Below are 12,895 nucleotides of genomic sequence, written 5' to 3'. Positions count from 1 at the left end.
CAGACATAACCCTCTGCCTCTTCTCTAGACAGACAACTCCTTATCACTAGCAGCTGGAGTCCAGTTGTGCAGTTATGGCAAATGGACAAAGTTCATCACCAGTTATGAGACAGAAAACCATTAACTGTACTAACAATTTATAGATTGGAAGATGTTTCCAGGAATACTGGTTTGAGATTTTATAGTCCAAGAGCTTTTATGGAAAATTCAACAAGAAGATCTGCTTTAGAAGAACTTTATGGGTATATGATTAGCAATACACAGAATGTTTGAATTTTTAAAAATTATGAGACTTAACAGGACATTCCCAGTGGGAGCATAAAGCTCTGAATACTGTGACCAAGCAAACAAACGGTTTTAACATTTTCTTTTACAACCCAACAAAAAGATATTCAAAACTAAAATGGCAACGGATTTGACTATATAGCAAACCTACCTACAGAGTTTTCATTTCTGTAAAGAAATAACTTGTGAAATATTCCTAAAGTCAGTGCACAAAACAGGAAAACCATTATTTCTGTTACACTCCACAATTCTTGGAACTAATATTAGAGGTTCTATGACTTTAAATCTTTATGCTACAGAGAAATGATATTATCCACTAAAACAGAAAGTAGTTTTCTAAAGGTTATTCATTCTCCAGGTCATTAAAGAATTTTATTTTTTTATTCAAAACATTTACCAATTGGAAGAGGAAACACACCTGAATCTTTTTGTTTACAAGTAGCAAAACAAAACCCAAGAAGGTAATTTTCTTATACATGCTTTCCAGGTCACTTGGAAATAAGACTATTTCCTTTGCTGGGTAAGTATTTTGTAAAAATTAAGTGCACAATGACTGTTTCTTGAAATGAATATAACCTCTCAACCAGTAACATTAGGTTACCTGTAGGAAAAGGATACACAACTACTGAGACAGGTAACAGGATTACAGTTTTAACAAAAACCTCTGAAAGGCTATCATCAAATTACAATTTTCATTGGTTTCCTTCATTATCATCATTACTGTCTGCCCACAAATTCTGCAGTGGAGTCCATTTCAAATCCTTCTAAGAGTCCACTTCATGAGATAAATATGTACATACAAAATAAAGCAGATATATTATTTATAAAAAGTAAATTGTTTTATATATTATTTTTCTTCTAGGATCTTTAAAGTAAGAGTGAGGCCTTGACCATATTTGCATTATAAAAAATATAAGTTGTGATACAGTAAAACTGGCTTTTTATGTATAGTTCTGTGAGTTTTCACTCATGTATATATTCAGGTAACCATGTCATCATTCAAAAAAATTCCTCTGTTGTCTTTCTCAACTGGGATTCCTTACCTGAACCAAACCGAAAATAATGTTTCAATTTCCTTTATTCTTCAAGTAAATGCTTACATAAAATCACTTGTATTTATTTCCTCTCTTCAATTTGGTATATTCTCACAAACACTATATAATCTCCTCACCACTCTGTATCTGGAGGCAGGTTAATGTAATCAAAGGTTATAGCTCTGAAAAGTATGATGGTAGGATTTTAAAACTCAGATTACATAGGTTGGTTAACTCTTGGTTTGTTTCAAGTATTACTGAGCTATATTTGAAGTACATCCTCAACTATTGTTGCATTATTCACAGCTGTCCAGTAATAACTCCAGCAGTAAAATATCTTAAGTATGAAACATGTAATGTTGATGACAAATGTTTTAGAACATCAGGAGTAAGATTAATGAAGAGCAAAGTAAATCTACAACAAGAAAAGGGAAGGTACATTTATTAAAAATAAAAATAGTTGACAGTCTCTGATAACAAACAAAACCATTCAGACTCGAAATAGATCCAATATACGTTGTAACAATGCACATATATTAAAAAAACCGAAGAGCCATTAAGTAGTTTTGTTACAATTTTAGAAAGGAAAACAGGATTGTGGCTTGCTCCTGCCTACACACAGCATGCAGGCCCAGCCCCACTTTCTGTGTCCTGTGCAGCACAGCGGTGCATGGCGTGTGTGTTCATTCAGTGAACACACTGTTTCTGGAGAAAATCGCAGTTTCTGTAAGGATGATCCAGTACATAAATTAGTGGCTCCATTTCATAAAAAAATCTGTGTAGGCAGGAAGAGCAGGGGGTGACCGTTTTCAAAGTCTTCAGTTTTAACAAAAGGTACAGAATAAACTACTAAATCTAGATGCTTTCACATTATTTTGCATGAGTATCAAGTACTGTGTAAAAATTTTTGTAAAATCTTGTTAGCCAAACTACTGTCTTTAAATCAAAGTTTGTCACTCTTTTAGCATGGCTGATAAGTTTTTTCTGCCTTTGTCACTAATAACACTTGTCAAACCAAAGAACTTTGAAAAAGAATATGCACTGATAAAGGGAAATTGTACCGAAAATGTGCCTGGACTTCAGTCTTAAGACACACACAGTTCCTGTTGGATACTGGACTGTGAGAGTTTATTATCTTCAGTCTTTTCAGGTCCTGAGGTGTGGCAAGTAGTCTTCCGCTTAAATAATCGAAGACTCAGTCGTAGGAGTTCATTGTCTACCACTGGAGCATTTGTATAAGCTTGTTTTACGGTGCCCTATTTGGAGAAAACAAAAACAAATTAAACATGTACATTATTAGTTGACAGTAGAAAAGACAGGTTAACTGCTAACAAAAATATCAGTTATAAGAAAAATTCGTTAGTGATGAATATTAAATTAGCTGTATTGGATATTTAAAAGCAAAATTAAGAAATGTTTGCAGACTCAAGGAATCTTAGAAAAGAAAGCAATCTTTAGAAGGCACCTAGTCTAACTTCTTGCTTAAAGCAGGAATCTTCTCAACAATCCCTGACAGGTAATCAAGTAGTTTTTACTTCATTATTTCCAATGACAAAACAACGAAAAACACTGCACATTCTATTGTTGAACGGTACTATTTCTTCCACGTTTTGAAATAAAATCTCTTCTATGGAGCTACACACTAATTCAGTCTTACTTTCACATGACAATCAATTCTCTGAAGAGAAGCACCGAACATTCCATACTCCTTACTGGTCTGTTGATATGACATAAGATGTAGGCTCCAGAACTGAACAAATTCTCCAGAAGACAGCTGATCAGTGCAGTCTACTGAGAAACTAAGATGTAGATGGCTATTATTGGAACTTAAAGCGACCTTAGCAGTTTTGAAAGTTATTGTCATAAAATTTTGTTAAATGTTCTCCAACCATGTGTAGAATGAAATAAAGATTTGAATATCTCCAGCATTCTGCTATTTCTCTTCTAGATCTTTAAAGGAAGAGTGATGCCTTGACCACATTTGCATTATAAAAAATATTTTGTAAGTTGTGATACAGTAAAACTGGCTTTTTATGTATAGTTCTGTGAGTCTTCACTCATGTATATATTCAAGAAACCACGACTGCAATCAGAAGTGTCATCATTCAAAAAAATTCCTCTGTTGTCTTTCTCAACTGGGGTTCCTTACCTGAACCAAACAAAAAATAAGCTGAGCTTCAATTTCCTTTATTCTTCAAGGAAATGTTTACATATAATCACTTGTGTTTATTTCCTCTTCAATTTGGTATATTCTCATAAACACTATATAATCTCCTCACCACTCTGGAAAATTTTTTTCCTTGAACTTCAATTTAAATAAGTTTCTAGTATATTTCATTATCTAAAGAAACTTTGCAAATGAAAAATTTTTCACAGGAATAGACTATTTAAAATTTTTTTCCAGGTGGAGGGGAAGATGGTGGAAGAATAAGACGTGGAGAGCACCTTCCTCCCCACAGATACACCAGAAATACATCTACACGTGGAGCAACTCCTACAGAACACCTACTGAAGGCTGGCAGAAGACCTCAGACCTCCCAAAAGGCAAGAAACTCCCCATGTACCTGGGTAGGGCAAAAGAAAAAAAGAAAAAACAGACAAAAGAACAGGCACGGGACCTGCACCAGTGGGAGGGAGCTGTGAAGGAGGAAAGGTTTCCACACACTAGGAAGGCCCTTTGTGGGTGGAGACTGCGGGAGGCGGAGTGGGGAGCTTCGGAGCTGCGGAGGAGAGCATAGCAACAGGGGTGTGGAGGGCAAAGCGGGGAGATTCCCACACAGAGGATCGGTGCCAACCGGCACTCACCAGCCCCAGAGGCTTGTCTGCTCACCCGCCGGGGCGGGCAGGGCTGCGAGCTGAGGCTCAGGCTTCGGTCGGAGTGCAGGGAGAGGACTGGGGTTGGCTGCGTGAACACAGCCTGAAGGGGTTAGTGCACCACGGCTAGCCGGGAGGGAGTCCAGGGAAAAGTCTGCACCTGCCGAAGAGGCAAGAGACTTTTTCTTCCCTCTTTGTTTCCTGGTGCGTGAAGAGAGGGGATTAACAGCGCTGCTTAAAGGAGCTCCAGAGACGGGCGCGAGCCGCGGCTAAAAGCGTGGACCCCAGAGACGGGCGGGAGACGCTAAGGCTGCTGCTGCCGCCACCAAGAAGCCTGTGTGCGAGCACAGGTCACTATCCACACCCCTCTTCCTGGGAGCCTGTGCAGCCTGCTACTGCCAGGGTCCCAGGATCCAGGGACAACTTCCCTGGGAGAATGCACAGCAGGCCTCAGGCTGGTGCAACGTCCTGATGTCCTCTGCTGCCAGAGGCTCACCCCGCACTCTGCGCCCCTCCCTACCCCCGGCCTGAGTGAGCCAGAGCTCCCGAATCAGAGGCTCCTTTAACCCCGTCCTGTCTGAGTGAAGAACAGACGCCCTCAGGTGACCTACATGCAGAGGCAGGGCCAAATCCAAAGCTGAGCCCCCGGGAGCTGTGCGAACAAAGAAGAGAAAGGGAAATCTCTCCCAGCAGCCTCAGGAGCAGCAGATTAAAGCTCCACAATCAACTTGATGTACCTTGCATCTGTGGAAAACCTGAATAGGCAACCAATCATCCCAAATTGAGGTGGACTTTGAGAGCAAGATTTATTATTTTTTCCCCTTTTCCTCTTTCTGTGAGTATGTGTATGCTTCTTAGTGAGATTTTGTCTGTATAGCTTTGCTTCCAACATTTGTCCTAAGGTTCTATCTGTCCCTTTTTTTCCTAAATAATTATTTTTTAATTTAATAACTTTATTATATTTCACTGTATCTTCTTTCTTTTTTCCTTCCTTCCCTCCTTTCTTTCCTTCTTCTTTTTCTTTCTTCCTTCCTACTTCTAATTCTTTCTCTCTACTTTTTCTCCCTTTTATTCTGAGCTGTGTGGATGAAATGCTCTTGATGCTGCAGCCAGGAGTCAGTGCTGTGCCTCTGAGGTGGGAAAGCCAACTTCAGGACACTGGTCCACAAGAGACCTCCCAGCTCCACATAATACCGAACAGCAAAAATCTCCCAGAGATCTCCATCTCACACCAGCACCCAGCTTCACTCAACGACCAGCAAGCTACAGTGCTGGACAACCTATGCCAAACAACTAGCAAGACAGGAACACAACCTCACCCATTAGCAGAGAGGCTGCCTAAAATCGTAATAAGGCCACAGACACCCCAAAACACACCACCAGACGTGGACCTGCCCATCAGAAAGACAAGATCCAGCCTCATCCACCAGAACACAGGCACTAGTCCCCTCCACCAGGAAGCCTACACAACCCACTGAACCAACCTTAGCCACTGGGGACAGACATCAAAAACAATGGCAACTACGAACCTGCAGCCTGTGAAAAGGAGACCCCAAACACAGTAAGATAACCAAAATGAGAAGACAGAAAAACACACAGCAGATGAAGGAGCAAGATAAAAACGCACCAGACCTAACAAATGAAGAAGAAATAGGCAGTCTACCTGAAAAAGAATTCAGAATAATGATAGTAAAGATGATCCAAAATCTTGGAAATAGAATAGACAAAATGCAAGAAACATTTAACAAGGACCTAGAAGAACTAAAGCTGAAACAAACAATGATGAACAACACAATAAATGAAAAATACTCTAGATGGGATCAATAGCAGAATAACTGAGGCAGAAGAATGGATAAGTGACCTGGAGGATAAAATAGTGGAAATAACTACTGCAGAGCAGAATAAAGAAAAAGAATGGAAAGAACTGAGGACAGTCTCAGAGACCTCTGGGACAACATTAAACGCACCAACAGTCGAATCATAGGGGTTCCAGAAGAAGAAGAGAAAAAGAAAGGGACTGAGAAAATATTTGAAGAGATTATAGTTGAAAACTTCCCTAATATGGGAAAGGAAATAGTTAATCAAGTCCAGGAAGCACAGAGAGTCCCATACAGGATAAACCCAAGGAGAAATACACCAAGACACATATTAATCAAACTGTCAAAAATTAAATACAAAGAAAACATATTAAAAGCAGCAAGGGAAAAACAACAAATAACACACAAGGGAATCCCCATAAGGTTAACTGCTGATCTCTCAGCAGAAACTCTGCAAGCCAGAAGGGAGTGGCAGGACATACTGAAAGTGATGAAGGAGAAAAACCTGCAACCAAGATTACTCTACCCAGCAAGGATCTCATTCAGATTTGATGCAGAAATTAAAACCTTTACAGACAAGCAAAAGCTGAGAGAGTTCAGCACTACCAAACCAGCTTTACAACAGATGCTAAAGGAACTTCTCTAGGCAAGAAACACAAAAGACGGAAAAGACCTACAATAACGAACCCAAAATAATTAAGAAAATGGGAATAGGAACATACATATCAATAATTACCTTAAATATAAATGGACTAAATGGTCCCACCAGAAGACAAAGATTGGCTGAATGGATACAAAAACAAGACCCATATATATGCTGTCTACAAGAGACCCACTTCAGACCTAGAGACACATACAGACTGAAAGCAAGGGGATGGAAAAAGATATTCCATGCAAGTGGAAACGAAAAGAAAGCTGGAGTAGCAATTCTCGTATCAGACAAAATAGACTTTAAAATAAACACTATTAGAAGAGACAGAGAAGGACACTACATAATGATCAAGGGATTGATCCAAGAAGAAGATATGATTGATCCAAGAAGATACAACAATTGGAAATATTTATGCACCCAACATAGGAGCACCTCAATACATAAGGCAAATACTAACAGCCATAAAAGGGGAAATCAACAGTAACACGTTCATAGTAGGGGACTTTAACACTCCACTTTCACCAATGGACAGATCATCCAAAATGAAAATAAATGAAACACAAGCTTTAAATGATACATTAAATAAATGAAACACAAGCTTTAAATGATACATTAAACAAGATGGACTTAATTGATATTTATAGGACACTCCACCCAAAAACAACAGAATACACATTTTTCTCAAGTGCTCATGGAACATTCTCCAGGATAGATCATATCTTGGGTCACAAATCAAGCCTTGGTAAATTTAAGAAAATTGAAATCGTATCAAGTATCTTTTCCGACCACAACGCCATAAGACTAGATATCAATTACAGGAAAACATCTGTAAAAAATACAAACACATGGAGGCTAAACAATACACTACTTAATAATGAAGTGATCATTGAAGAAATCAAGGAGGAAATAAAAAAATACCTAGAAACAAATGACAATGTAGACACAACGACCCAAAACCTATGGGATGCAGCAAAAGCAGTTCTAAGGGGGAAGTTTACAGCAATACAAGCCCACCTTAAGAAGCAGGAAACATCTCGAATAAACAACCTAACCTTGCACCTAAAGCAATGAGAAAGAAGAACAAAAAAACCCCAAAGTTAGCAGAAGGAAAGAAATCATAAAAATCACATCAGAAATAAATGAAAAAGAAATGAAGGAAACAACAGCAAAGATCAATAAAACTAAAAGCTGGTTCTTTGAGGAGATAAACAAAATAGATAAACAATTAGCCAGACTCATCAAGAAAAAAAGGGAGAGGACTCAAATCAATAAAATTAGAAATGAAAAAGGAGAACAACTGACACTGCAGAAATACAAAAGATCATGAGAGATTACTACAAGCAACTCTCTGCCAATAAAATGGACAACCTGGAAGAAATGGACAAATTCTTAGAAAGGCACAACCTGCCAAGACTATATGAACAGACCAATCACAAGCACTGAAATTGAAACTGTTATTAAAAATCTTCCAACAAACAAAAGCCCAGGACCAGATGGCTTCACAGGTGAATTCTATCAAACATTTAGAGAAGAGCTAACACCTATCCTTCTCAAACTCTTCCAAAATATAGCAGAGGGAGGAACACTCCCAAACTCCTTCTACGAGGCCACCATCACCTTGATACCAAAACCAGACAAGGATGTCACAAAGCAAGAAAACTACAGGCCAATATCACTGATGAACATAGATGCAAAAATCCTCAACAAAATACTAGCAAACAGAATCCAACAGCACATTAAAAGGGTCATACACCATGATCAAGTGGGGTTTATTCAGGAATGCAAGGATTCTTCAATATACGCAAATCTATCAATGTGATAAACTGTGGTAACAAATTGAAGGAGAAAAACCATATGATCATCTCAATAGATGCAGAGAAAGCTTTTGACAAAATTCAACACCCATTTATGATAAAAACCCTGCAGAAAGTAGGCACAGAGGGAACTTTCCTCAACATGATAAAGGCCATCTATGACAAACCCACAGCCAACATCATCCTCAATGGTGAAAAAGTGAAAGTATTTCCACTAAGATCAGGAACAAGACAAGGTTGCCCTCTCTCACCACTCTTATTCAATATAGTTTTGGAAGTTTTAGCCACAGCAATCGGAGAAGGAAAGGAAATAAAAGGAATCCAAATCGGAAAAGAAGAAGTAAAGCTGTCACTGTCTGCAGATGACATGATACTATACATAGAGAATCCTAAAGATGCCACCACAAAACTACTAGACCTAATCAATGAATTTGGTAAAGTTGCAGGATACAAAATTAATGCACAGAAATCTCTTACATTAATGATGTAAAATATGCAAGTGAAATCAACAAAACACTCCCATTTACCATTGCAACAAAAAGAATAAAATATCTAGGAATGAACCTACCTAAGGAGACAAAAGACCTGTATGCAGAAAATTATAAGACACTGATGTAAAATATGCTGATCAAAATAATATGATCACTGATGTAAAATATGCAAGTGAAATCAACAAAACACTCCCATTTACCATTGCAACAAAAAGAATAAAATATCTAGGAATGAACCTACCTAAGGAGACAAAAGACCTGTATGCAGAAAATTATAAGACACTGATGAAAGAAATTAAAGATGATACAAATAGATGGAGAGATATACCATGTTCTTGGATTGGAAGAATCAACATTGTGAAAATGATTCTACTACCCAAAGCAATCTACAGATTCAATGCAATCCCTATCAAATTACCAATGGCATTTTTCACAGACCTAGAACAAAAAATTTCACAATTTGTATGGAAACACAAAAGACCCCGAATAGCCAAAGCAATCTTGAGAACGAAAAACGGAGTTGGAGGAATCAGGCTCCCTGACTTCAGACTATACCACAAAGCTACAGTAATGAAGACAGTATGGTACTGGCACAAAAACAGAAAGATAGATCAATGGAACAGGATAGGAAAGCCCAGAGATAAACCCACACACATATGGTCACGTTATCTTTGATAAAGGAGGCGGGAAGGTACAGTGGAGAAAGGACAGCCTCTTCAATAAGTGGTGCTGGGAAAACTGGACAGGTACATATAAAAGTATGAGATGAGATCACTCCCTAACACCATACACAAAAATAAGCTCAAAATGGATTAAAGACCTAAATGTAAGGCCAGAAACTATCAAACTCTTAGAGGAAAACATAGGCAGAACACTCTGTGACATAAATCACAGCAAGATCCTTTTTGACCCACCTCCTAGAGAAATGGAAATAAAAACAAAAATAAACAAATGGGACCTAATGAAACTTCAAAGCTTTTGCACAGCAAAGGAAACCATAAACAAGACCAAAAGACAACCCTCAGAATGGGAGAAAATATTTGCAAATGAAGCAACTGACAAGGGATTAATTTCCAAAATTTACAAGCAGCTCATGCAGCTCAATAACAAAAGAACAAACAACCCAATCCAAAAATGGGCAGAAGACGTAAATAGACATTTCTCCAAAGAAGATATACAGACTGCCAACAAACACATGAAAGAATGCTCAACATCATTAATCATCAGAGAAATGCAAATCAAAACTACAATGAGGTATCATCTCACACCAGTCACAATGGCCATCATCAACAAATCTAGAAACAATAAATGCTGGAGAGGGTGTGGAGAAAAGGGAACACTCTTGCACTGCTGGTGGGAATGTGAATTGGTTCAGCCACTATGGAGAACAGTATGGAGGTTCCTTAAAAAACTACAAATAGAACTACCATATGACCCAGCAATCCCACTACTGGGCATATACCCTGAGAAAACCAAAATTCAGAAAGAGTCATGTACCAAAATGTTCATTGCAGCTCTATTGACAATAGCCTGGAGATGGAAACAACCTAAGTGCCCATCATCAGATGAATGGATAAAGAAGATGTGGCACATATATACAATGGAATATTACTCAGCCATAAAAGCAAACGAAATTGACCTATTTGTAATGAGGTGGATAGATCTAGAGTCTGTCATACAGAGTGAAGTAAGTCAGAAAGAGAAAGACAAATACCATATGCTAACACATATATATGGAATTTAAGAAAACAAATGTCATGAAGGACCTAGGGGTAAGACAGGAATAAAGACACAGACCTACTGGAGAACGGACTTGAGGATATGGGGAGGGTGAAGGGTGAGCTGTGACAAAGCGAGAGAGAGGCATGGACATATATACACTAACAAACGTAAGGTAGATAGCTAGTGGGAAGCAGCCGCATAGCACAGGGATATCAGCTCGGTGCTTTGTGACCGCCTGGAGGGGTGGGAGGGAGAGAGACACAAGAGGGAAGAGATATGGGAACATATGTATATGTACAACTGATTCACTTTGTTATAAAGAGAAACTAACCCACCATTGTTAAGCAATTATACTCCAATAGAGATGTGTTAAAAAAAAATTTTTTTTTCCAGTACCAATAATAATGTTATTCAAAACAAATGTTATTCGAAACTATTAAAGTAAAATAAAAAGTACTATAAATTCTAATAAAATTCTTTCTTTTACATGTGTAAAAGACTGGGAAACCAAACTTATAAAAGCAGATGAGACCTTAATTTCACCTTAAAGCAATCAAATGAAGAATATGTCATCCATACTACTCAACAGACATGTTCCAATTTTTCTAAGGAAACAACAGTACCTTCTCATTTTTAACAAGCTGCTTCCGGATTGCAGAATCCCGCCTGAAGCATAATGCTTTACAGCATGGTCCAAGATTACTAAGAAGACTTGCTCGTTCCTCTTTTCGTAGTAATGCAGCCATGTTGAGAGCCCCCAATTCATGTTCAAAAAGATTGTCTGCGTCTTTCAATGAAAAATAAACACATTAAGGTTTCTGAAAATAGAAGTGTTATCAACTGCTTAGATGAATATTCCACAAAGTCTATCTATACTAAGTTTATCTATACTTTATCAAAGTTACCAACAGTGGTGAAAACTATTTCATATTAAAGGCAATATGTTCTCTGTGAGAGAACTCCAGTATGTAGTTTTGGTGCTAGGCTCAAACAAAAATAAATACTCTGATAGCCACTTTAAGATATAAGAAAAGCAGAATTGGGAGACAGAATTTAGACACGGATTACTATGGGAAAAAAGTTCAAGTTAAGAATTAGTAAAATCAAATTCAATATATTGTGTACCGTCAACTAAAAGTTCTAGATTCAGGACTTTATTATGGCAAGATTCAAATGTAGTAATGTGACTACATTCTGTGAACCCTAAAAAACTTAGGAAAGTGATTAGCTGTTTGTTAGATAATCTGCAAATTTTATCCAATATTTGGTCACAGTAAAAACCTGGGACAATGTATCAAAATCACTTAGTTTTAAGTCATAACATGCAAAGTAGGGAGAAAACACTTAATAAAAAGAGATTGAGTTAAAAATAGACACGAAATCAAAATTTACAGAATAGGGTCAGTCATTAATCTAAATAAATAACAGAAAGAGTAGTAACTTCAAAGTTAACATTCCAGGAGTTGGCCAAGAGTATGAATGGTATTAGGTAGTGTTTCTATAGCAACATGATCAAACAGGTTATTGCTAGAGCCCACAAAGGGAAATAGTAAATAACACCTAGGTAAAAACAAAACAGACATTTGAGAATTAATGAAATTGCATTACATATTTCATTTCCTGAACTGCAGAGCATAAATAGATTAGATAATTAACAAGAAACCTGTCTCATGTAATATACCTAGTTGGTAAGTTATACACCTAGTGAATAGGTTTATAACAAAAGCAAAAATAAATGTAAATAAAAACTCAGAAATAGTTCACAAACTTCGATGTCTATCAGAATCATCTGAGCAGTTTTTAAAAATACAGTGCCAGGGCTCTACCACCAGACCTACAGACTCTCCACAGTTGGAACTAGGATACCTTAGTGGGTATCCCGTTGGGGGAAAAGGCAGTTCCTCAGGTAATTCAGCCATACCAATGTCTGAGCCAACCAATGACACAGTCATATAATGCAGACTATTAAAAAAAATAGCACCAAACATTCACCACCATTCTACTATAGATACAAATAAAGAAATCTCCATTGAGTCCATGCACTTCCTTGAAAATTGCTCATGAGGACAAATTACTTTTTATTTAAATCTTTTCTGCTTTCACAACAGTAGACTATAAAACACACTTGCAAACCTCCCTAGAACGTATAACATGGCTAAACTTAGTCTTTTCCTGGTTTTGAACTGACAAGCACCAAATAACTCGAGACAGATTAAACACGTATATAAGTACAAGTAAACCAAAGGAACTAAAATAACTGGGAAAA

At 37.7% G+C, this 12,895-nt stretch overlaps 1 protein-coding gene across 2 annotated transcripts in view; it reads right to left on the bottom strand.

Moving 5' to 3' along the window:
• Positions 1 to 694: 694 nt before the first annotated feature.
• ZC3H13 (zinc finger CCCH-type containing 13) overlaps positions 695 to 12,895 on the bottom strand; it is a 93,921-nt gene continuing 81,720 nt past the window's right edge. The window contains exons 19-20 of one of the 2 annotated variants that reach the window (XM_082859306.1): positions 11,253 to 11,416; positions 695 to 2,575 (exon numbers count right to left, since the gene is read on the bottom strand). In XM_082859306.1, the coding sequence (XP_082715432.1) occupies positions 2,405 to 2,575; positions 11,253 to 11,416 (335 nt within the window). In that variant the 3' untranslated portion in view covers positions 695 to 2,404. The remainder of the gene's footprint in view (positions 2,576 to 11,252; positions 11,417 to 12,895) is intronic. The other variant, XM_082859307.1, reaches the window with a different exon arrangement.

The sequence above is a fragment of the Leucopleurus acutus genome (genome assembly GCF_964270905.1).
Source record: "Leucopleurus acutus genome assembly, chromosome: 18".
Taxonomy (NCBI): domain Eukaryota; kingdom Metazoa; phylum Chordata; class Mammalia; order Artiodactyla; family Delphinidae; genus Leucopleurus; species Leucopleurus acutus.
This window is presented reverse-complemented; position numbering and strand designations above follow the sequence as displayed.